This window comes from Brassica napus, chromosome C4, assembly GCF_020379485.1.
Source record: "Brassica napus cultivar Da-Ae chromosome C4, Da-Ae, whole genome shotgun sequence".
NCBI lineage: Eukaryota > Viridiplantae > Streptophyta > Magnoliopsida > Brassicales > Brassicaceae > Brassica > Brassica napus.
In genome coordinates, this window is record NC_063447.1 from 31,187,004 (window position 1) to 31,210,862 (window position 23,859).

At 33.8% G+C, this 23,859-nt stretch overlaps 4 protein-coding genes and 1 long non-coding RNA gene across 5 annotated transcripts; 3 read left to right on the forward strand and 2 right to left on the reverse strand.

Moving 5' to 3' along the window:
* Window positions 1–4,188: 4,188 nt before the first annotated feature.
* On the forward strand, window positions 4,189–5,929 carry LOC125585128. Its single transcript, XR_007322035.1, has 4 exons — window positions 4,189–4,615; window positions 4,787–4,826; window positions 4,900–5,025; window positions 5,270–5,929. It is a non-coding gene; the product is annotated as an uncharacterized LOC125585128 (long non-coding RNA).
* A 658-nt stretch (window positions 5,930–6,587) lies between these two features.
* On the forward strand, window positions 6,588–10,411 carry LOC106396813 (mitochondrial proton/calcium exchanger protein). Its single transcript, XM_022700922.2, has 15 exons — window positions 6,588–6,664; window positions 6,798–7,408; window positions 7,476–7,788; window positions 7,862–8,008; window positions 8,104–8,192; window positions 8,274–8,366; window positions 8,449–8,575; window positions 8,662–8,726; window positions 8,812–8,983; window positions 9,080–9,274; window positions 9,372–9,419; window positions 9,505–9,651; window positions 9,740–9,822; window positions 9,897–10,012; window positions 10,100–10,411. The coding sequence occupies exons 2-15, from the start codon at window positions 6,882–6,884 to the stop codon at window positions 10,189–10,191; spliced, it is 2,214 nt and encodes a 737-aa protein (XP_022556643.1). The 5' UTR covers window positions 6,588–6,664; window positions 6,798–6,881; the 3' UTR covers window positions 10,192–10,411.
* Window positions 10,412–10,429: 18 nt separating this feature from the next.
* Window positions 10,430–11,792, reverse strand: LOC106396814 (sm-like protein LSM6A). The gene is made up of 4 exons (XM_013837308.3): window positions 11,694–11,792; window positions 11,351–11,507; window positions 10,761–10,874; window positions 10,430–10,673 (listed from the first exon to the last, which is right to left on the reverse strand). Exons 2-4 carry the CDS (start codon window positions 11,466–11,468, stop codon window positions 10,627–10,629), a joined length of 279 nt encoding a protein of 92 aa, XP_013692762.1. The 5' UTR covers window positions 11,469–11,507; window positions 11,694–11,792; the 3' UTR covers window positions 10,430–10,626.
* Window positions 11,793–11,972: 180 nt separating this feature from the next.
* LOC106396914 (protein FAM133B) lies at window positions 11,973–13,994 on the forward strand. Its single transcript, XM_013837422.3, has 5 exons — window positions 11,973–12,213; window positions 12,753–12,854; window positions 13,277–13,412; window positions 13,510–13,556; window positions 13,641–13,994. The coding sequence occupies exons 1-5, from the start codon at window positions 12,127–12,129 to the stop codon at window positions 13,821–13,823; spliced, it is 555 nt and encodes a 184-aa protein (XP_013692876.1). The 5' UTR covers window positions 11,973–12,126; the 3' UTR covers window positions 13,824–13,994.
* A 46-nt stretch (window positions 13,995–14,040) lies between these two features.
* On the reverse strand, window positions 14,041–16,273 carry LOC106396913 (mitogen-activated protein kinase homolog MMK1-like). Its single transcript, XM_013837421.3, has 6 exons — window positions 15,910–16,273; window positions 15,656–15,785; window positions 15,103–15,240; window positions 14,683–15,015; window positions 14,427–14,607; window positions 14,041–14,341 (listed from the first exon to the last, which is right to left on the reverse strand). The coding sequence occupies exons 1-6, from the start codon at window positions 16,242–16,244 to the stop codon at window positions 14,181–14,183; spliced, it is 1,278 nt and encodes a 425-aa protein (XP_013692875.3). The 5' UTR covers window positions 16,245–16,273; the 3' UTR covers window positions 14,041–14,180.
* Between the last annotated feature and the right edge of the window lie 7,586 nt (window positions 16,274–23,859).

Here is a 23,859-nt window from a genome sequence, read left to right on the forward strand (position 1 = left end):
CACTAATCGCTATGTTATTTCTATAGAAAAAGAGAAATTGTCTAAAATACGACAAGTTGAGTACTCATTTTCAAAAATACTATCAATCAAAATATACTAACATTTGGGTTCAGTATTTGGTGATTATTGTTTAGAGTTTAATATTTAAGGGTCTGGTTTGGGTTTATAAATGTTTTATAAATATTTAGAAAACTTAACTTAGTGTTTTTTTTTTTTTTTTTTTTTTGTAACACCTCTTAACTTAGTGTTATTTATCACAAATTTAGGTTATTTTTGAAAATAGTCATTCATTAGAGGTAAATTTGAAAATTGGTATTAAACTTGTGGTATAATTAAAATTTCTCCATAGAAAAAGGTCTAAATAATTAAGTATGTTTTTGACCAAAAGATAAATAATTAGATATGTAGGCACACATATATACACACAGTTAAAAAACCAGAGAAATGCTTTGGTTTAAATGTTAACTAATTCATTAACTAAACCAATTGGTTAAGCAAACCAGGTCATTACAGTTCATAAAAACGGAGAATGCTTCTGTGTCAATTTTTTTTCTTTGAGAAAGCTTCGGTTCAAAATGTAACTAATCCATTAACTAAATCAATTAGTTAAGGAAATTGGATTAAGTAAATTTTGTTGGTGTTATATAAACATAAATTTTTGAAAAATTTAAACATTTTTCTTAAAACATACTACACTATTAGTTTATTGACTTGCCCGCCCGTAGGGTGGGTTTGTCATAGTATCTATATATATAAAGTATTGTTTGTCTCTCTCCTGTGCCTCCACGTCACTAAGTCGTGCATCCTAGAAGCGACACCTGTCCCCTTTCACAAAAACGATGCGTTTCATTTATTTTTGTTTGTGTTCCATCTGGGTTTTCGTTTTTTCTGTTGTCATTATTTTAGTTTATAAAGTCCAGTCCACTAAGAATTAACTCCAAATGTATATTCGAGACTTATACATATTGGGTTACTTTGTTAAATTGGGCCAAATTCTAATCTTAACAAAATAATAAAGTAGAAAATATAAAACGATTTTAAATCATTAAAATACTTATGTCGGTAGAAGAAGATATGACAATAATGGCGATGGTGGAAGAAATGACAACGGTGGTGGCCGGAACAAATGACAGTGCTCAGTTGCAAATATGGTAAATGTAAACAGCGTCGGTGGTGATGTGTAAATGGTTCTCCACGTTTTTCTCCAAGAAGTCAGATCTGAAACATGCAAATGAAAAGGAAAAAATAAGTCAAAGATAGAAAAAAGGCGAAGACAAGAAAATGAGTGTGTTGGGAAGAAAAGAAGTCAAAGATCCCAGAAGTTAATGCAACTATTGGATTTAAAAGCAAAGGATGTATGATCAATGAAAGAAAAGAAACAATATATTAAAAGAAATTAAGTAAACGTCAAAGCATAAAGAAAAATCTGAATTTTTTCAAAAAAAAAAAGATCTGAAGAAGTTAAGAAAATATCTGAAGAAATTGAAAAAAGAAAATTGCAGGAGTCAAAAAGAAAGCGAAGAAGAAAATAAAAACAAATTAAGGAAGAAGAATGATTTGATGAATAAATCTATCTTTTCCTATTCTTTTTTGGTAATTGGAATAAATCTATCATACAATAAAACCACTTTATGAAAAATATTTTATAAAACTAATAATATTTTATAATAAAATATTAAATCGAGTATTTCATGAAACGAACTACGTATCATCTTTCATAGGTTTTGTATGTCTCAGTGAATATTGTCTCAGTGAATTGGTGAACAAATATCGTCTCAGTGAATATTGTCTCAGTGGCCCAAAAAAAAGTCTCTAACTAACACACACAAATAGTAATCTTTGCTAAGAGAATAATATTAACTTTTAAAATGAATTAGTAGTTTAACACATAATATATCTTATAACCGTTATAAATTTTTATATAGCAGTAAAATATAAGATCTATAAATTTATAAATGTTTTCATTATGATTTTATCACATCTAAATAATGAAATGTAATAATATAATCTATACTAATACCAAATATTTTGTAAACCAATTCATTTTATTTTAGTTTGTAGGAAACTCGCTATTCGCTAAGGTATGCGGCATACCGAAATTAAACGAGTTATTAAGAACACAAAAGGAATAAAAAATACTTTAACAAAAAAAAGTAAGCAGTAAGAAATTTGTTGTGCTATTTAATATATACGTATAATACAAAGTTTGCATGTATACTATATGTTTATATGACAAAAATATATTATAGATTAAATGGTTTGTTTAAAGTTTAGTACAATGGGATTGGTTAGTTTTGAATCAATATGTTTAAAAGAAAATCTATACGAGAAACTAAAAGTCTCAATTCATTCAAAAACAAAAGAAAATCATAGTTTCAAAACAAAAGAAAAGACGCCAATTCATTCAAAAACAAAAATAAAGTAGTCAATGTAATCTAACTTTCAATATAGATATAATAAACTAAGCATTTTAAATGTATTTTACTAATTAATTTATTTTTAACAGTTTTTTATTTGGTTACCCGCCAGTAGGACGGGTTTTACCCTAGTTAAAATATAAACTAAGGACTTACGGTTTACATCAAGATGAATATTCATGTTATGGTTTACCCTATGAATATTATTTGTTTTCACATGATCTTGAGTTCTAAGATATCTACTTGAAGAAGAAACTAAAGAAGAAGGTCAAAGATCATATAATATTCTGTTCTTGCTCTTTATCTCCTGGCTCTTCAACTCTCTGTGGCAGTGATTGCAGTTGTGGGTATGTTATTTATCTTAATATTACTCTTGTCTCTGTTTCTGATAGTGTTTGTTGGTTGAAAACTACATTCAGATGAATAATCAATGTTTAATGTTTGTTGTAGTTCGTACGTTCCTTGATGTTAAATATCACTCTACATTTTCATTTTTTTATAGGACGTTACTCTCAAGTTGTTCGTCTAGCTGCAACTGCACAAGTGAATGCACCAACAAGCCGTTCCAAATTTGTAAAATTGTAAATAGATACGATAGATTTCAAATGGAGTTTACGTATCTCGTGTCGTTTTTAGATTCTAAATACCCAAACACGATATGAACACGAAAATTACGGATATTTATTTTAATTATAGACTCGAACCCGAACCGAAAATTTACAAATACCTATTAGGTCCAAATGTCTGGGATCAGGAGTGATGTACTCCGAATCAGCAGCAGAAACAAATAAAAAAGGTTTGGTTTTTGTTTTTGGATTAAACAAGATGGGCTTGAGGTTGAGAATTTATGAAAAATATGTTTATGAACATGTTTCAGCCCAAAGAAAAAACCCAACAAGAAAATACAAGTAATGAGTGTATAATATATCAATCTTACGGTAATTCAGAGACCGTTGACCTTGCAAAAGGACACGATCAGCGGAAGAGTTTTGCGACCACAAATTCCCAAATTCGGTCAAAGTCTTGGTCTTTAGTCTTTAGTCAAGTCTACAATATTTATGAGTTTTCAAGTTTCTAGGTTTTCACTAAACCTTTTGTATGTAACCTTTTGTATGTCTTGCTTATTATATAAATGCCATTTGATCAATGAAATAAAATAAGTTTTGAGTGATTATTTTTGGAACTTTGAGAGTAATTCTCATTTCCTTTCACTGATGTGGAGTTAGGATAAAGTTAATATTTGCTTCATGCGCTCAGATCTTTGTGCTGCTATAGCGAACATGTTTTTTTTTGCGTTGAGAAAACTCTGATTTAGCTTTTAAGTGTTAAGACAAGTCTTGTTTCAACATCTAAGAATCTGGTTTACAATCCAAACAATATAACACACACACACGTTTCTTCTTGAACTGAAGCTTTAGTTTCACGTTTTATAACCCACCAAACACTCCATATGTACATCTAAGAGCATCATTATTGCAAGTCCTTGTGCTTAGGTCCTTAATATATATATATATATGTATATGTATATATTATATATGCGTATATAATTGCGGGTTAAGGACTTTACGGAAACCCAAACCGAAAGTTCCTTATTCCTTAATTAAGGAATTTTCGGTTTGGATTTCCGTAAAGTCCTTAACCCGCAATTATATACGCATATATAATATATACATATATATATATATATATATATATATATATATATATATATATATATATATATATATTAAGGACCCAAACACAAGGACTTGCAATAATGATGCCCTAAGTGTTAAGACAAGTCTTGTTTCAACATCTAAGAATATGGTTTACAATCCAAACAATATACCACACACACGTTTCTTCTTGAACTGAAGCTTTAGTTCCACGTTTTATAACCCACCAAACACTCCATATGTACATCTAAATAAATACCTCATTCCCAAGCTTCTTGTTCCTCTACTTGACAGGATCTTCAACGTAAATTGTGTACAGGGCTGCACAACCATAACATAGTAGACATATAAATATCAACTTTGTCTTGGCGTTTGAACTTTTATCTTTCTCAATGTTTTCAAGCTTTAGAACTCATTTCTTTCATGTAGCCAACCTGAAAAGTCAATGAAATTGATTTTAGGAGAAGAATTGAAGTCAATTTGAAGAGAGGAGAGGAGATGAAGCTGATTTCAGGTCCCACTGTAAATAAAGAGAGTAGAGAGGTTAGAAATTGATTTTCTTCTGTTTTTTATTTGGGAATTTGAGTTATGAGATTCTAATTTTGAAACGATGTAATTTCTTTTGAGGTGAACGTGAATGGCCAATTAACGTTGAATTATGTTGACTAAACTCATATATAAAATGGCCAAGTCAACGTAACTGTTATTTTTCAGGTTAATGAAGAATTGGTGTAATTTTTTTTGGCAAATTTGAGTAAGTTCAGTGTTTAAATGCTGTTTTCTCTTAGTGTTAATACTTCAATCTCAACTTTCGACATGCTTCTCAGTTCAGAGGTAAGGAAGAACAATTTGGATGCGTCAGGACAATGTTGGAACTATCTTGTTGGAAGGAAAACATGTCGCCCGAACTGCATTGGTGTGGTTTTTATGTTGGCTCGTCCCATGAACCAGAGGTAAATTTGATTTTTCTCTTTGTCAAAACGCTCATTGACCACCTCTTTAGTCCCTTGTACCCTGCAGATTGATTTTTGGATTCATGATATGACGTCTTTTGACTTTAATAGTTAGGTGTTTTGGCATCATTAGACAATTTGATGAATTTTCAAGAAAACACTTTGGACGTAAACTTAGCTCAGTTTGGTTGCTCACCACTATCTTATCTTCAGAAACCTATAACACAACAGTGTCTTTGTCCAGGTCACATACGAGGATGGTGTTGAAGTAAACAAACCATTATATAATTCATGTTCAAGGAAACACATAGTTTTTTAAAGAAACAAGCAGTGTGCAATCTCAAGAACAGAGTATATGAGATAAAACGAACAGAGCAAAAACAGAGGATCTGATGAATCAGTAATCATCTCCCTAGGAAACAACTTCTTTGCAAGTAGGTTCGAATAAAACGGTGCGTTCAAACTGTGATACGTAGCTTCAAATCACGATTAAAAAATAATTATTATTTTGGAAACACACACAAATCATGCATCATCAAACACAACCAGTATAAACTTCGGTCTTGCACCATAAAGACTTAACTAAAAGATTAACAAGAGGACTTGGATAGAAGTAAGAAATGAACTCGGTCTTGCACTTGGATGATGCAGCTCCAACGAGTGTCATGAGTTTGCAATATTTTACTATCATCTATTGACATGAAGAAATAAAAAGAAAGCTTTTATCTAGCAAGGTCTGCCCAAGGTTAAAGCTAACAAGACTTGCCAAAGGAAATCAAGCAAGACCTGCCAGAATGAACAATATCCGCGGAGCTACAGTAAAAACAAACAGATATTTTATTTTAGCTTTCTTAATAAGCCAAGGGTGTTTGGCTACTAGAGTAAGAATGTTTCATTCTGTTTCTTTCCCATGATAACCTATTGTAATGACATTTTTTTAGATCTAAAGAAATACGTTTTTCTTTCTTTACTCGTTTCTCTCATTTCTCTCTCTCTCTTGTTCTTAACTCAGATCTTCATTTTCTAACATGGTATCAGAGCTTTAAGCTCCTGATTACCTGGTTCTCTTCCGCGATCAAGATAGAGAGATCCTGAAGTGTTCATAGCTCTTTCTCTGATTCAGGCTATAAGTCTTCGACGTCTGAAAGCTCAGAGGAAGACATTGAGGTGTCCTCGTCGTAGTCACTGTGATAGTCTTCTCCGGTGTATGTTTTGTGTAGAAGCTTGTAATAGCTGCACAAAAGTAAACAATATCAATCTCGGTATTATCTTTGTTATTGTATCATCTCGATCAATAGTGAAAAAGCTTGAGAGTTTTGATCTCTTTCCGGACACTAGGCAATGAAGTATGGGTAAACAAATTGTGTGTGTTCTTAATTGCTTTAGATTGAACACAAACAAAATCGAATCAAGCACAAAATTGATTGAACAAGAACGATTAAGATCGATCGGAATTGAATCTCGGTTCTTAACACACACAAAAAAGAAAAAAAAAAAGAAAAAAGAAAAAAAGAGAAAATGAATATAAAATCCTTTCTCACGATTTATTTGCCGCATCCCTAAAACCTCTCAAAACTCTTAACTCTCACCGGAGATCAGACCTCATCTCCAGATTCCTCCGTCTCCTCTTCTCGTATCTGTAAGTGATACGTCGTCGTTTCCGGTTTTCGTTTTCAACTTCTTTCTCCGACCGATTTCAATTGATCGTTTGGGTTTTCATCGGTCCTCTGATTCTCCGAAGTTTTGTAAGTTTTGATTTAGCGATCTTCCAGTGTATCGGATTAGGGTTCTTCTCTCTTGTGGGAGATGCACAGCTGATTCATCTGTAGCCAGACAGCAAAGAGGCTTTCAAGAAAATGGCGTCAAGAGCGATCTTACGGAGAAAGAGTATCGTTTCTGATTACTTGAACGTCTACGCTCGTTCAGCTCAAAGCTTTCAATCTTTTGGAAACTCTGCTCGGAAAGTCAACAATCCTCCTTTGGAAGCTGATCCTGTAGCCAAAGACAAGCCCTTTACTGGAGGATATGGTCTGCTTTTGCGTCCTAGGTTCCATGGTTCTTCTCAAGTCTCGGGAATTGGTTTTGGAAGTTCAGAGATGGGTTCTTCTCTGGGGATGAGATACATGAGCGTATCTATCCGTAACGCTACTACAGTTGCAGCTAAGAAACCTGAGGAAGAGGAGAAGAAAGATGGTGTGAATAGGAAAGAGGCTTCTCCTGAGGAATGTGACCAAGCTGTTGAGAGTCTGAGCAGTGTTAAAGCAAAGGCGAAAGCTAAACGCTTACAAGAATCCAAGAAGGTTGCTCGGTCGATTCTTCAGATGACTTGGGCTTTTATTCTTGGGATTGGTCCTGCTTTAAGAGCTGTTGCCTCCATGAGCAGGTTTGAGCTCTCTTCTAACACCGTGTGTTGTTGAATTTTCTGTACTGAGTTTATGTTTTCTCTACAGGGCGGATTGGGCGAAGAAGCTTACTCACTGGAAACAAGAGTTTGTGTCAACGTTGAAACATTATTGGCTGGGGACGAAACTGCTCTGGGCTGACACTAGAATCAGTTCAAGGTTGCTGCTTAAGTTGGCTGGTGGAAAGAGTCTCTCTAGGAGAGAAAGGCAGCAGCTAACTAGAACAACAGCTGATATCTTTAGATTAGTGCCGTTTGCTGTGTTCATTCTCGTGCCCTTTATGGAGTTTCTCCTACCGGTTTTCTTGAAGCTCTTCCCTAATATGTTGCCGTCGACTTTCCAGGACAAGATGAAAGAAGAGGTATGTCTCCAGTGAGTGTAGGCTTTATTACCTTGGGTTACATTTTCCATGGTGCTCTTTTTGTTAATGTCAGGAAGCATTGAAAAGGAAGTTACTTGCTAGGATAGAATACGCTAAGTTTCTTCAGGAAACTGCCAAAGAGATGGCTAAGGAAGTTAAGCATTCGAGAACTGGTGAAGCGAAGCAAACCGCTGAGGACCTGGTTGAGTTTCTAGACAAGGCAAGTCATGGATCTTGTGTTGGCTCACATACTACTCTTTCTTTTTGAATTTTTGAATTTTCATTCCTTTACGTTCTTAAAATCTCGCCTTGCAGGTTCGGAAAGGTCGACTAGTCCAAAACGATGAAATTTTGGGCTTTGCAAAGCTTTTCAACGATGAGCTTACTTTGGATAACATTAGCAGGTTTGTTGCTCCTTTTCATTTGAATCTCAGAGATGTGTTGTTGTGTGTACATGTTCTGACCTCTTTGAGTTCAATTTACAGGCCTCGCTTGGTTAGCATGTGTAGAATTATGGGTATTAGCCCATATGGAACAGATGCTTATCTGCGATACATGCTCAGAAAAAGACTGAGGAGGTAAAAATGCTTCCACGTCTCATTGTTATTGGCCTTTTTAACCTTGCGTTGATGTTTAATTCTCCCTCCTGTTCAAATGCAGCATCAAGGAAGATGATAAACTGATTAGAGCTGAGGGTGTGGATTCCCTCTCAGAAGCTGAGCTACGCGAAGATTGCAGGGAACGGGGAATGCTGGGGACGCTTTCAGTTGAAGAGATGAGGCAACAGGTTTCTTTGTTATTTGTTTATCAAACTCTTATGATGAAAAAATAATGTTGCAGCTTTAATTTTTTAGTATCAAAACGATCTTGCAGCTTCGCGACTGGATGGACTTGTCACTTAGTCACTCTGTCCCCTCGTCGTTACTGATCCTATCTAGGTAGGTTCCAGAACTCCTTTTCTCTTTATCTTTTTCTTCGATCGGTTTTACTGCGAAGAACTTTCTGATTGGACTTTATATTCAGGGCATTCACGGTTGCAGGAAGAGTTGAGGCAGATGCTGTCAGGGCAACTCTTTCTTCTCTTCCTGACGAGGTTGTGGATACTGTTGGTGTTACTTCTCTGCCATCTGAAGACCCTGTATCTGAGCGGCTAAGGAAGCTAGAGTACCTTGAGATGCAAGACGAACTGATCAAGGTTTGATATTAAACCATTGATTGTATTTTGTTATGCTTGCTTGAGGTAGAGAACTCAGTTTTAAATGTTTGGAATTTTATATTGATATATATGTAGAAAGAAGAAGAGAAAGAAGAGGAAGAGCTTACAAGGATTAAGGATGTTAAAGGTGGTGAAGAGGATAAGGCGCTGCAAGAGATGACTATACCAACGGCCAGAGAAGCCCAAGAACAGGCCAGAGCTAGAGTTCTTGAACAGCAAGATGATCTTTGCAAACTTAGCCGTGCACTGGGCGTTTTGGCTTCCGCTTCTGTAAGTAAAATGATTCTTATGTTTTTCAACAATGAATATGCAAAACAATTTTATCTGTTCGCTATTTGAGACTCTGTTTGCTTTTTTATATAAACAGTCAGTATGTAGAGAGCGCGAAGAGTTCTTGAGGCTGGTCAAGAAAGAGGTACATTGTCCACTTGTCAATAAGTAATTTGCTTGATTAGCATATTGTGTCCGAGATTGAAGTCATTGTTCATCTGTTTTTCCAGGTGGAGTTCTATAACACAATGGTCGAGAGAGAAGATGTTGATGGGGAAAAAGCTGCAATGAAGGCATACAAAGCAGCTAGAGAAGATAGTGACCAAAGTGATGAAGTTGCTGAAGCAGATGAGGTTTCTTCTGCACTAATGGAAAAGGTAAAATGACTCAAAAATCAATTTAAAGAATCTTAAACTGCCATGAGACTTGTGTATCAGAGCTAACTCTTCAGGTATACTTTATAAGGTTGATGGTCTGATACAAAACCTCGAGAAGGAGATTGATGATGTGGATATTAAAATTGGCAAAGGCTGGCTGCTTCTTGACAGGTATATAGACATTATATATCGGCCACCTTTTTTTTGTTTCTGAGACTGTAACGTTTTGAATGCACACAATGCAGGGATCGAGATGGAAAGGTCACACCTGATGAAGTTGCAGCAGCTGCGATGTACCTGAAGGATACACTTGCTAATGAAGGTCTTCAACAACTAATCAGTAATCTCTCCAAAGATAAAGGTAAAGACTCCTCTCCTTGTTGAGCTCTTAATCTCTCTGAAGTTGATATGTATATTGATCTTCGTATTGAATCTGGTGTTTCAACAGAGGGAAGAATTATGGTGGAAGACATTGTAAGGTTGGGGAGGTTAGGAAGTAAGCCAGAAGAAAATGCAACAGAGGAAGAAGAATCAAATTAAACGGAAAGAGCACTCTGATTCTTTTGAAAACTAGAGGAGAAACTGCTACACTCTTTAGTTGTAATGAAGTTTATCTTTTTAATACTGAGAGAAACTCTACTTTACATAATAGAAGGCGGCTGAGATTGAGCAAACTTAAGCTATTTGAAGAGCTAACACTTTAGTATATGTGCTTCTCGTAACAACAAGACGAGCCTGATAAATCACTTATCTTTGCTTATTTTGTACAAGTTGCAAGTAATTAAAGTAGTTTGCGTTAAGTAAATATAAATGACGTCTGCTATTACCCTGTTTATAACAAAAATTCATTTAAGAAAAACAAACATCTTTGATACATGTCAATCGTCAAGTGCAAGAGTTGTTTTAGAAAGAGGTCAAAGCAGGTAACTTGTATAAGATAGCCATGGCTGATGATGATGATGCATGAGGAAGGGTCTAAGCTCCGTCAGCTAAAGGTGTGTTCACAGTACTGATGTAAAGAACTGCACCCAAAGAAAAACAAAGAAAGTTTATATGCTATGTACAAAAAAGAAGGTTGAGAGAAGAAGAATATAAGAGATGTTGGTTACCATTGTTTCCACGGATGAAGGCATCACCGTATTTGTTCTTGAGCTGCCCGTTAACATACTCCTCTGTCTGCTCCATTGCTATGTTCATATACCCGTCAAGACAAGCAAGAATGCCTGTGTAATAGAAGAATCAAAAACTCGATATTAAGCTTGTAAAGAAGTTAAACAAAACTGATCAGAGGAACAAGACGAGGACAATGAAATAAGTAGTTTCTCATGCGCACTAGTCTAGGACATAGATATCTCTCTTATATATAGCATTAAACGTAGATCATAAAACCACAAAGCAAAGATCTGAAAACCCAAGCTAAACAAACTCCTAGTCAATTGTAACTTCATTGCAGGGGGGCACATGAATAAAAGGAGATATTTAGAATGAGAATTGGCAAGAAGAGAGTATACACAAACAGACAAATAGGTTACTGTGATCCAACAGTGGCTTACGTTTCCATAAGCCCTTACAAATGAATAAAGTTACAAGAGTAGCAACTCTTTGGTTCCAATTAACTTAGCCACAGGAACAAGGCCTAAAGTCAAGACTTGTAGCAGCCTAAGAAGAAGAAGATAGGTACAGAGAGAGAGAGACTGACCACGATAATCAACACCAGAGTTGAGCTTCACAACAACAGGTCTCCCACGGATGGATTTGAGGAAATCAGCAGGTGTCTTTGTCGTTCCAGAAACTTTATTATCTCCACTCCCACTCATCTTATCTGTTCTTCCTCAAATCACTATCCTTTAACGTAACTGCAAACACAAAACAGAGAGATCTGAAATCAACTGTGTCGCTCCAAACAAACGAAACTCATACATTATTCCTCAACAACCTCTCTCAGTTCTTAGTACTCTCAAAGCTCCTAACTTTCGATCCAATAGAAACTACTCGATCGAACAAGCAAATAAAAATTGAAACTTTCCGATGAAAAACCATACCCGAATCCCCTACTCGAGTCGACGACACAGCGAGAATCCAGAGAGAGTAACCTAAGGGTTTTATTATTATTTTCAAAAATAAATAAATTTATTCGAGCTTGCAGACAAAAAATTAATAATATTTGCATATTGGGTCCTTTTATTATCAACTAAATTTTTAATTTGGGGTGAAATTAAATCTCAAGTACGATTCGGTAAAGAGATAGAGTAAACAGAGGGGGGGGGGGTTATTGTTATTTTCAAAACTATTTAGTATATATAAATAATATTTGCGAGTTGGTCCTTTTATTATTAACTCAAAGTTATCGTCTTTCTTCTCTCTCTCTGGCTCGCCTTCTCTGACAGAGCCTATCCTTTAGACCGTTGATCCTCAATCTATCTCCTCCCTGAAAGAAAGTTTCGGACTTTTTTTTTTTGTTTTTCTCTGGGAGCAATGGGGAAGAATCAAGCGTACAAGGCTATGCAGAGATCCAGGGTTGGCTCCGCCTCAGCTCAGCCCGATGAGGTTGAAGATGGAATGGTTTGTACCCTTTCATACTCCTTTCTTAATGATTGCGTCTCCTGAAGAAACCCAATTTGAGAATTGATTGATTATGGTTAGTTTTGATCTCTGTGTTAATGTGTGAGAGTGATTCAACAGCCGTTTGATTGTCTCCTTGAGAAACCCAATTTGAGAATTGATTGATTTTGGTTACTTTGACCTTTGTGTTTATGAGTGATTGAGCTGAATTTGGAGTCTCAGTTTCAGAGGAACAACTGGTAATCGAACCTCTTAGGACAATTTACATTGATATATATATATGTTCATGTCTTGAGGAAAATTGAAGTTGATCTGTAGTTTCTTTAGAGTGTAGCATTGAGGTTTGTGTCTGAGTGGTTAAAGTGTCTCCTATTGCAATCTGTAACACACAAAAAGCATTTAGACGAGTAAAAACAATAAGATGCTTTGATAATGGACCATTTGCTACTTCTTTGTTCATTTGGTTATTTTTTTTAATTCGGCTTGATGATGATTTGTTGTGTCTGTACTTGGAACGTTTCTGATGAGGAGTGTCTCAGGTGGATGGTTCATTTCATACACCAGAGTGGCATGCGGCTCGTTTGGCTAGTCTCAAGACTACCCACACCATCACCTGGGAAGAGTACAAAAATAAGCAAAAGGTCAGTAAGCTTTTTTATGTTTCGTTTTATTACTTTCCACAGCTTAACACAAGCTTCATCATGTCTTGTCATAATACTTGTTATATAATCATGTTTTAAGTTAAAATTGACGCTACGTCTTCATAAGGTTACTATGAATGTTTTCAGTTTAGAAGCTTTAATCCTCATTTCTCCGTGTTCTAATTCATCTTCAACTACAGGATACACACTCTTTTTGTATTCATGTATGTTGAGGGTTTGAAGTAGCTCTAGCTTCTTTATTTTGCATAATCTATAGATGGTTAAGCTCATTTTTTTCTTAAACATCTTCAGTATCCTGCATCATCAGTTTGTTACCATCTGCAGCTTCTCTGCTTTGTTATTATGGAACATTAGAAAATGTTTAAGATTGCATCTTTATTTTTACCTGAATATATGATTAGGAAGAAGAGATGAAAAAGGGAGAACTTGAAGCAGATACCAATAAACTGATGCGTGAGTATAGAGCTCAGCTAGATGCAGAAAGGTCCTTGAAACTCTCCAAGGGGAGGAACTATTCTAGTGATAAGTCCCATAAAGGTAGTATCATCAAACTTAACTCTGATAGAATATCTAAACCTTCTTTGTGAGGATCTTATTATTAGATGTTTTCTCCAATATCTCAATGATCTCACAGATAAGAAAGACAGAGATTCAAAGAAGAAAAGAAGCAAAAAGAGAAAGGTGCTTTTACTGCCCTTAAAAACAGATATGGTGCCTTGTTATTTTTTATAGCTTCTATAAACATTGACCATGTTGAGTTTGCAGCATTATTCATCCTCAGAGTCTTCATCTAGCAGCGATGAAGAAGAATCTAGAAGATCAAGATCAAGTTCTAGAAGATCAAAGAAGGAGAAGAAGCACAAGTCCAGCAGAGACAAACACTCTAGCAAAACTAAAGACGATGGCCCTGTACCACTCTCTAGATTCTTTGGCAATCTAAAGAGTTGACAATTGACATGAACAAACATGCAAAAGAACCATTGCAAGAGTAATAGATCTTCCTTGATCAAAATACTCAAATTAGGATATGATTTGTTTTCTTCCTTGTTGCAATGTATTATTATTATTATTATTATTTGTTGGATTGAAAGTTAATAATAATTCCCACATAATCATTTATTTTCTTTCTCTAGTTTATTTAGGTAAATATTATATAATCTTACAATACCAAATATGGTTTATTTAGGATATCTAGCACAATATCTTAATACATAGAAATATTTTATGAGTTTAGAAGACTGATGATGGATTTTTTCATGAATTGCTTCCAAGGCAAAGTCAATGTCCGTTTCCAACTGCTGTTGGTTAAGGGCTGAAAGCTAAGGCTTCACGGTAGATTAACTCCTTAATCTCCCCCTCTGTGAATGGCTGTTCCTCTAAATCGAAGTTGAAGGGGGTCATGCACACTGGTTCATCAGTGAAGTCTTGCATCTCTCTCAGATATGGATGATCAAGCGCGTCTTCAACTGAAAATATTGTAAAGAAAATGGTAATAAGAGTCTAATCAAAACTTCAATGTAGCTAAAGAAAGACATAAACGTATCTACGAACCTGAGATTCTTTGTCTAGGGTCAAACTTTAGCATCTTCATTATCAAGTCAAGAGCAGGGTAAGGCACGTTTGGGAATACCACAAAGAATGATTGGCGATCATGATAAGGAAGCTGCCTTAAGTATAGCTTAGCATTTTCACTCAATGATCCAAGTTCTTCTTCTGATGGAGAGCCTAGGAGCTGCAAATCAAAGTGTAATTTTTTTTCTAAGTTAAAGAGATCACTAAAATGGTTTTAATGTAAGTTTTTTGTTACCTCCAAGATCAAACGAAGCTGATGAACAGGATCTCTACCGCGGAAGACCGTTTTGCGAGTCAGCAACTCCAAGAAGATACAGCCAACGGACCATATATCTATTGCTGAGGTGTAAGCAGATGAGTTCAGGAGAAGCTCAGGTGCACGGTACCACCTTGTGACAACATACTCAGTCATTGCATTATGCTCTGAAGTACCACGAGCAAGTCCAAAATCACAGATCTTTAGTTGACAGTTCTCGTTCACGAGGAGGTTGCTTGGTTTTAAATCTCTATGTAACACATTGGCTGAGTGAATGTACTTTAATCCACACAGGATTTGGTACAAGAAAAACTGCGTTACAAAATAAAAAAAAAAATGAATACTTTCAAATTCTAATAAAATGATAGAAGTTTTAAGAAAAAAAAATCAAACTCAAACCTCGTAATGAAGTGACTCTAGCTCTTGACCGGATGTTATGATGTTATGAAGGTCAGTCTCCATTAACTCAAATGCAATGTATACATCTTCAAAAGCATCTCTCTGAGGAGGCAATATTAGGTCTTTGATTCCAATAATCTATAGAAAAATGGTATTTACTTAAATATTAGGGGTCTAATGATTAATTTTTAAAAAGATTAAAAATCAAGAAGAGAATCGAGCCGATATTCCCGATGACAGAGATATTTTACGTCATGTCATAAAATATTAGTAATGGTTGGTCTCGGACCTAGGCAAAATCAGGGTCCGGTCCGAACTCTTCCTAATTATTAAAATATATTCTAGAAACTAAAAAGGTATCAAGAACAATCGCAATAAAGTGGTTCGATGCCATCCGGACGGCCTTAAATAGCGAGAATAGGTGGAGCGCCGTGGACCTCGTGTGATAGTTGGTTGATTTTGGTCGCCGGATTCTCACGGTAATAAAAAAAAAAAAACAATCGCAAGTTCATTGATACTCAGAAAAAGAATAGTGATGAAATCATATACGGACATTTTCATGCTCGAAGTGACGAAGAAGCTTGATTTCACGTAAAGTTCTCTTTGCCTTGATTTTGTTTTCAAATGCCTGATCAATTTTCTTTATTGCCACCTTTTCATTGGTCTCCCAGTTTGTAGCTGAACTGTAAAAACAGAAAAAAAAAATTATTAATATGTCAGTAATATTCAGAGCAACCAGAAAACAAAGATCATACAACCCTTAAGGGATGAAACAAATAATATGAAAAAATGTTAAAAGGAGATTACCAAACGAAGCCATAAGCACCTCTGCCAATAGGCATGACTGGTGGCTTATACTTTGCAGTGAGTTCGATGATATTGTCGCGTATGTTGTATTGTATGTATCTCCCGTCATGGCTTGGATTCGCAGTAATATTCTCATCAACGGCTAGCACTTCGGGTGGCGGATACAGCTGAGCGTCAGTGGTAGCTCTAGCGTTAGTTTCCACCATCTCATGAGCAGCATTGGTTGGTTCCATGACTACTCCAATTCTTTCAATTTGGTTGGTAAGGTATTTGTGTTCTTTTTGTTGGGTTGATGGTATGAGAGAAGGAAACATATATAGTGACTGAGTAAGCATGGATGTCTAACTCACCAAACACCATGTAAGAATTTTTGGTAAAATCTAATATTTACAAGTTACTTTTTGATGTATAGCAATCCTGATGTCATTACACATTTCTTTGTCATCGGTCAATTTTAGATAATTAAGACATATCCAGAAATTGACGTGGCTCATGCTAATAGGTTTAGTGTCACGTGGCTCACTCTAATAGGTTTATTTGTATTACATTATATGTCGTGGAGTGATAAATAGATATCTATGAAAAATATTTAGAAGTATTGAGTTTTATTAATTTTCACTATTTTAAGTAGTTCTTATTTATAGAATGCTATCAAACCATTTTTTCTTATATCTTATTGAAGGTATTTTAGGTATGTTAATCATGTGAATGTACTAGTAAAAAATACACATATAATAATATGCTCATGTAACGATAAATGAGTTTTAAAATATATCTAAAAATATAAGTTTTGATAAATTTTAATATCCTTAAATAATTATTTAATTATTATAGAACAATGTTGTTGTTTATTCATTTTCTTTATAAACTCTTAGCTTTACTTTAGTTCTTCAATATATATCCACATAAATTCTATATCGTTTTGATTATTGATAAACAATCATAAATAAATTTTCAAAATTAACATTTATTATTTTATATAATATACAATCAAAAAGGCTTTATATGTTTTTATATCACATATATATCTTAAAAAATATAATTTAGTCTGAAATCATATCAGTGCTTTTTTTTTTGTTTCTTGAGCTTAAGTTTAATTGTTTATTTTGTTTGTGTTTCTACTAACAAATGATGTCTACTAATTTTGAATAAATATTTAGCTATAAAAAAACTGTTCCACAATTGTTAATTCATCACCCTATAGACTTCTTTGTAGTTTGCAGAATTTTGTAATTTTTCAAATTATCTCTAACTAGGTTAAGATCCGCGCTTTGTACGGAATGAACATTATATATATTATTTTTATGTACTATAAGTTTTTTACATATTTATGAAATAATAAATATATATTGAATAATGAAAAAGTCAGTAACTATTACATATACAATTAAATTAGTGTGAACACATAAATAAATTTATATAATTCAAACAATCACTTTTTCTATTTTATATGGTATATATTTAAATTTAAATGACATTAACATATATATAGTGTATTCTTAATATTGATATATATTATATGCTTTGTACTCATATAATGTTTTGATCAGTTGTATATTTTTATAACAAAAACTTTAAATCATTGATAAAAAAATTTTCATTGTGGGATTTAATTGTTTTAGTATTTTTAAAATTTTTTAAAAAAATTAAGGCTAAGTTTAAAATTTAAATATTAAGTTGTCAATATGATGACAAAAAAAAAAAAAGTTGTCAATATTTGTTCAAAGCTTTTACCAAAACATTTTTTTGTTTAAAGCAAATTTTGATATTAAAATATTTATGTATTTTATATGGTATATATTTTAATTTAAACGATATTAATATATATCTTTTACACTTAATATTTATTAAATGAGATTTTTACTTATATGATTTTGTAATCATTTGTATCTTATCATAACAAAAAAAAAATTAAACCATGAATCACAAAAATTTGAATGTGAGACTTTTAACAGTTTTAGTAATTTATCGTCGTTAAAAAAATCAAAATATAACATATATAGAAAAATATAAGGAAATACAAAATCATTAATTTTTATCAAATCTTTATTATTCAAAATCATTAATTTTCATATATATACATTAGTTTTTATTTAAGGAAAGAATGAAAGACATTAATAATAAATTTATGGTTGGTTTAATAAAAAGCTTATTATCTATTTAGATGGACCAACATATTTCTCTAATGATTACAAGACTCATTGTGGTGATAACACATAACTATCTCAAATGTTGTGATGTTTCTCTTTTAATATATAGATGATATGTAAAAAGATTGTAGATTTGATTTTAATATAAATATGGTAACAAAATTTTGATACATTTCCTTTTATTGCATCCCCTAATTTTAATCATAGAAACTTATTAAAAGATTTTATTTACATTTCCTATTTTGTAACTAAAATCATAAATTCAGTATATTAATATTTTATAACAAATTTAATTTTACTTTTTTGTTTTCTATATAGTAGGAAACTAATATAACACCTTGGGTATATAATTTACTACACAATGAACTTAAATTTAGTTTGCAAGTCTATTTTTTTTTGGTCAAAGTTTGCAAGTCTATCATATGAAAAATTTGGAAGGTTAATATACCCTTCTTTTTAGAGAATAAAATATTATATTATCTCCTACAAAATATTTTTTTTCCCTTTTGCTATAGACTTGCATTTCTTTTGGCAATGATATGATTCTTATTACAGCTGCTACCAAAATAAACTACAACAAATTTCTGTGGCTCAAATGGTTAAAATTTTTTCCTATATCCTGAAAATACATTGTTAATTAATAGCAAAAAAGGCAGTCCAGCAATCCAATGATGATCATTCCACTGCATCACCACTTCACCAGGTAAGCCTTTTTACTCAATCTATTAAAATGTATCATTGTCTTTCTACTTATGATGATTTAAAAAACAATCACTTCTCCTTGATATATTGATTATATAATGTTAATAATTCATGTTTTCAATATCCTTACACTGTTACACATTCAAAAATTATTAGTTGTAATTGAGTACTAGCTAGTGGTCTAAGGGAAATGACGACAATACAACATGTTATTCATATATCATATCACATCTCTATAATATTATTTGAGAAATCAGTTTCCTACGTGTCACACTCACATTAATTTTTATTATGATTAATTACAAATGCACCCTTAATAGATTAAAATATTATATATGATTATATTATACATAATATTTAATTTTGTATTTATTTTTTTTAATAATTTTCCCGAAGATATACAATAATAAAATATATTCATATAATAAAAACAAAAATTATATCCACAAAAAAGAAAAAAAAATTCATTTTATGAAAATAAATTTTATATATAATGTTATTTCATAAAAAAGAAAGTTCACAAAAACAGTTTTGATCTTAAAATAATCATATCTTTAAAACATAATAACAAACAACATAACATATATTCTAAATTTAATAAAATTATTTTATTTATATCAGTCAATTTTCGCAGATTACTAAAAATAATTAAGGCTTAATATTTTATTTTTTATTTTTAAAAATTTTATATATTTATACAATATAATAGAACTATAATAATAATACATAAACCAATATGAATTTTTATGCTTAATATTATTTAGAATATATTTATTTTATTTTCTACATATAAAGTAGTATGTTTGTTAGAATTTACAAAAAAAAAATATTTTGTAAATATTAAATATTCGTTTATCAGTCTTCAAAGTTTTATTTTGTTTATATTTTTTTCAGTAATCATCATTTTAGTTTTTTCTACTATTTTACAAATCTACAAATATCAAATTATACAAAAGAATTTACGAAAGTATATATGCATATTTAAGATGAAGAACTGAACTAATGCAATAATTAAAACTTATCAATTATAATTTAGAAAATTTTAATTTATATTTTCTACATGTAAATTATAAAGTTACTTAGAATTTACAAAAAAAATATTATTTTGTAATATTGATATCCGTTCGTGAGTTTTTAAAATTTTATTTTCGTTTATAATTTTTTTTACTAATCATCATTATAGTTTTTCTATTATTTTTTACAAATCCAAAAATATTAAACTATACAAAATAATTTACGGCGTATATATGCATAATGAAGATGAAGAACTGGACTAATGCAATAAATAAAATTAATCAAATTTTGGTTAACTAGAATCAAAAGTGATTGTGCTTCGCTTTAAAGAAATATGTGTAACTCAATATAACCCACAAAATGAATAACTTAAACAATCTAAATTTTATGTCCAAATCGAAATTGTAAAGGCAAAAAATCAGAATTTTTATCTATTTCAGCACAAAAATACGATGGTTAAATAAAATAATTAAATCGTACATATAATTTACAAAATAATTAAATTATAATTAGAATATTAATAATTATATAATATATTTATTTTATAAATATTTTTTATCTGTGCATGAGCACACATGGTTAAATTCGGGAAAGTAGATACAATTCAATATACTCAACTTAAATCATACATATAATTAACCAAATAATTAAATCATACATATAATTAACCAAAATAATTAAATTAAAGTTAGAATATTAATAATTATATAATATATTTATTTTGCAAATATTTTTATCTCTGCATGAGCACGAGAGAATCACCTAATATGCATGTTAATCCCGATGCATGTTTGACTATTTTGCCATTTTTTACAATGTTATTAGTGAATGCTAATTAAATTACGTAGTAAGAATTGTCATCTTTATTTCGGCCTAAAGCCGAAAAACAATGCGTCTAACAGAGCACTGAGTATACAAATTACGGTTTTTGATAACTGGGTCAAAAGTATGGTTTCCAAGCTTCCAGGGCCGGCTTAGAATTGTATTAGGCCCTTGGACAAAAATAATTTTTACACTTGATAGTTAATTAAACTAAGATTATAGGACCCTATTCTAAAAGAAAAAAACAGAAAAAGACGGGCCCCTTTTGTTATTGAATTGATTGGCTTTTGGGGTGGGCCCCGGGCGAGTGCACTCCTTGCCCTCCATGTTGAGCCGGCACTGCAAGCTTCACGTATTTGATTGTAAGAACACAATTAACAAGAACTTGCTCTCTTATTAATTACTTGAGAAAATTCCTCAAAACTCAAACCAACTCAAACAATCACCTTATCTTCTTAAGTGTTGCAACAAGTCTGCAACTCCTTATATATTTATAGATAACTCCTAAACTCAATAGGTTTTATGTTTTCCTAATCCTTTTAGATAAACACAATAATATAGGATTAGGATAGCTTGATTTCCAAGCTATTTCAAGCTTATCCCAACAATCTCCCTCTTAAGCTTGAAATCTCTTTTAGACAAATCTTCAACTCCAATCAACTGTCCCATTTCCTTGTATCGAATTCTTGCTAGTCCTTTTGTTAGAATGTCAGCTCGTTGTTTGCTCCTTGGTACATGATGAAACCTCGATCAGATTGCTATCAACACACTCTCGAATGAAGTGGTAACGCCGATGTATATGTTTACTACGCCCATGGAACACCGGGGTTTTCGTCAAAGCTATTGCAGACTTATTGTCGATCAGAACCACTACTCTCTCGCTTTCCTTTCCAACGATCTCAGCAAGCAGCTCTTGCAACCAGATAGCCTGCTTGGCTGCCTCGGTCGCCGCCATAAACTCCGCTTCACAAGACGAAAGGGCAACTGTTTCTTGTTTCTGAGAACACCAGGTGATGGGTGATTCCCCGAAATAGAAAACATGTCCTGTGGTACTTCGGCCGTCGTCTTCATCCACATTATGGCTTGCATCACTGTAACCTATCAACTTTGTTTCCGTCGCTCGTCTAAACACCAGTCCGAAGCTAAGCGTGCCTTGCAAGTATCTCAGTATCTGTTTTATTGCTGCGGCATGAGAGATCTTTGGATGCTGCATATATCTGCTCATGACTCCAACCGCAAACGATAGATCAGGCCGAGTATGCAACAGATATCTAAGACATCCAATACTTCTTCTGTATTCCTTCTCGTTCACGCTTCGCTCATCTTGTGCTTTAGACATTCTTAAACTCGGATCCATGGGTATGTGGACTGCATTGCAGTCACGCATTCCACCTTCCTCCAATATCTTCATGGCGTAACGTTCTTGCTTTAATGTAATCCCTTCGTCGTTTTGATCAACCTCGATCCCTAGATAATAGGTTAAAGTTCCCAAATCACTCATTTCGAACCTCTCAGACATTCCTTTCTTAAACTCGTCAATCATCTCAAGACACGAACCAGTCACAAGGAGGTCATCAACATAGACCTCTATGAGCAGCACGTGCTCCTTCTCTTGACGTCGATACACTGCTGGCTCCTTTGTACACTTCACGAACTTAAGATCTCCTAGTACCTGGTTTAACTTCTCGTTCCATGCTCTTGGAGCCTGACGCAAACCGTAGAGTGCCTTTCTTAGCTTGTATAACTTGCTCTCTTGTCCTTTGACTTCAAAACCTTCAGGCTGCAAGACGTATACTTCTTCTTTTAGATCACCGTGTAAGAACGCGGTTTTAACGTCCAGGTGATGTACTTGCCATCCTATAAATGCCGCAAGAGCAAGTAAGAATCGGACAGTTTCAATGCGTGCTACAGGCGCGAACACTTCATCAAAGTCAATGCCGTGCCTCTGTATGTAGCCCTTTGCTACTAACCTCGCCTTGAACTTGTTGACGCTCCCATCCGAGTTGCGTTTAACCTTTAAGATCCACTTAAGCCCGATCGTTTTTCCCCCTATTGGAAGCTCAACTAACTCCCAAGTTTTGTTCTTAACGATTGACTTGATTTCATCTTCACACGCATCTCTCCATACCTTCTTTTCTTTAGCTTTATCATAACTCCACGGCTCATCGTTTAAGCTTAGTAATAGACGCTCTCCTTCTATCTCAGCCAATAGGATGTAGTCGTCCAAGTATCTTGGTGCTCGACGTTCTCTTTGCGATCTCCTCAGCTTTGGTTCGACCTCATCAAGTACTTCTTCTTCTTCTTGGCTCAGTGTACCACTATCTTGAGTTTCTGTTACGTCCTCTTCAATATCCTCAGCTGCATAAACTTCATTGATGCCATGATTTCCATACTGACCAATAGCGACGCGGAATGTTCCTGTTTCTTCATCTTTGTTACCTGTCTTCCAATCCCAACTTCTAGTTTCATCAAATATCACGTCCCTGCTCACCACCACCTTCTTAGTTGTTGGATCAAGTAGCCTGTAGGCTTTCGATCCTGGTTCAGTCCCGAGGTGAACCAGCATTCAGGATCTGTTGTCTAGTTTCCTGAGATGTTGTGAAGCTATCTTGGCAAATCCAATACATCCAAAGACGCACAGATTTTCTATGTTTGGCTTTCGTCCTTTAAACAGCTCATATGGCGTCTTTGCCTTAATGACACGAGTCGCAGCTCTGTTTATGAGGTAAGTGGCGTGTCTTACTGCTTCGCCCCAAAGGTAGTTTGGTAACTTCGTGTGTCTCAGGATACTTCTGGTCATGTTAAACAACGTTCTGTTCCTTCTTTCTACTACCCCGTTCTGTTGGGGAGTATAGGGAGCCGTTAGATGTCTTGTTATCCCATTTGACTCGCAAAATTCTCTGAATTCGTTTGACACAAATTCTCCTCCTCTGTCTGTCCTAAGTGTTTTGATAACAGCCCCGGTTTCTTGCTCAACAATGGCTCTGAATTTCTTGAATTTGTCGAAGGCCAGTCATGTGGTTGCTCGCCCCATTGTCTAGATACCACACTCTCATTTCCAGTCATGTGGTTGCTCGCCCAATTGTCTAGATACCACACTCTGTCGTTGTCTGAGCTTGTCTCGAAGTTCAGCGGGTTTACATTCTTCTCGTTAAGGTAAACAACCTCATGAACCATCAGTTCTTCAGCTTCCGTTGTATCAGTGTCTTTGTCCTTTGTTTATGTTGTCTCTTGCAATTTGAGTAGTCGGTCAGGGCATACA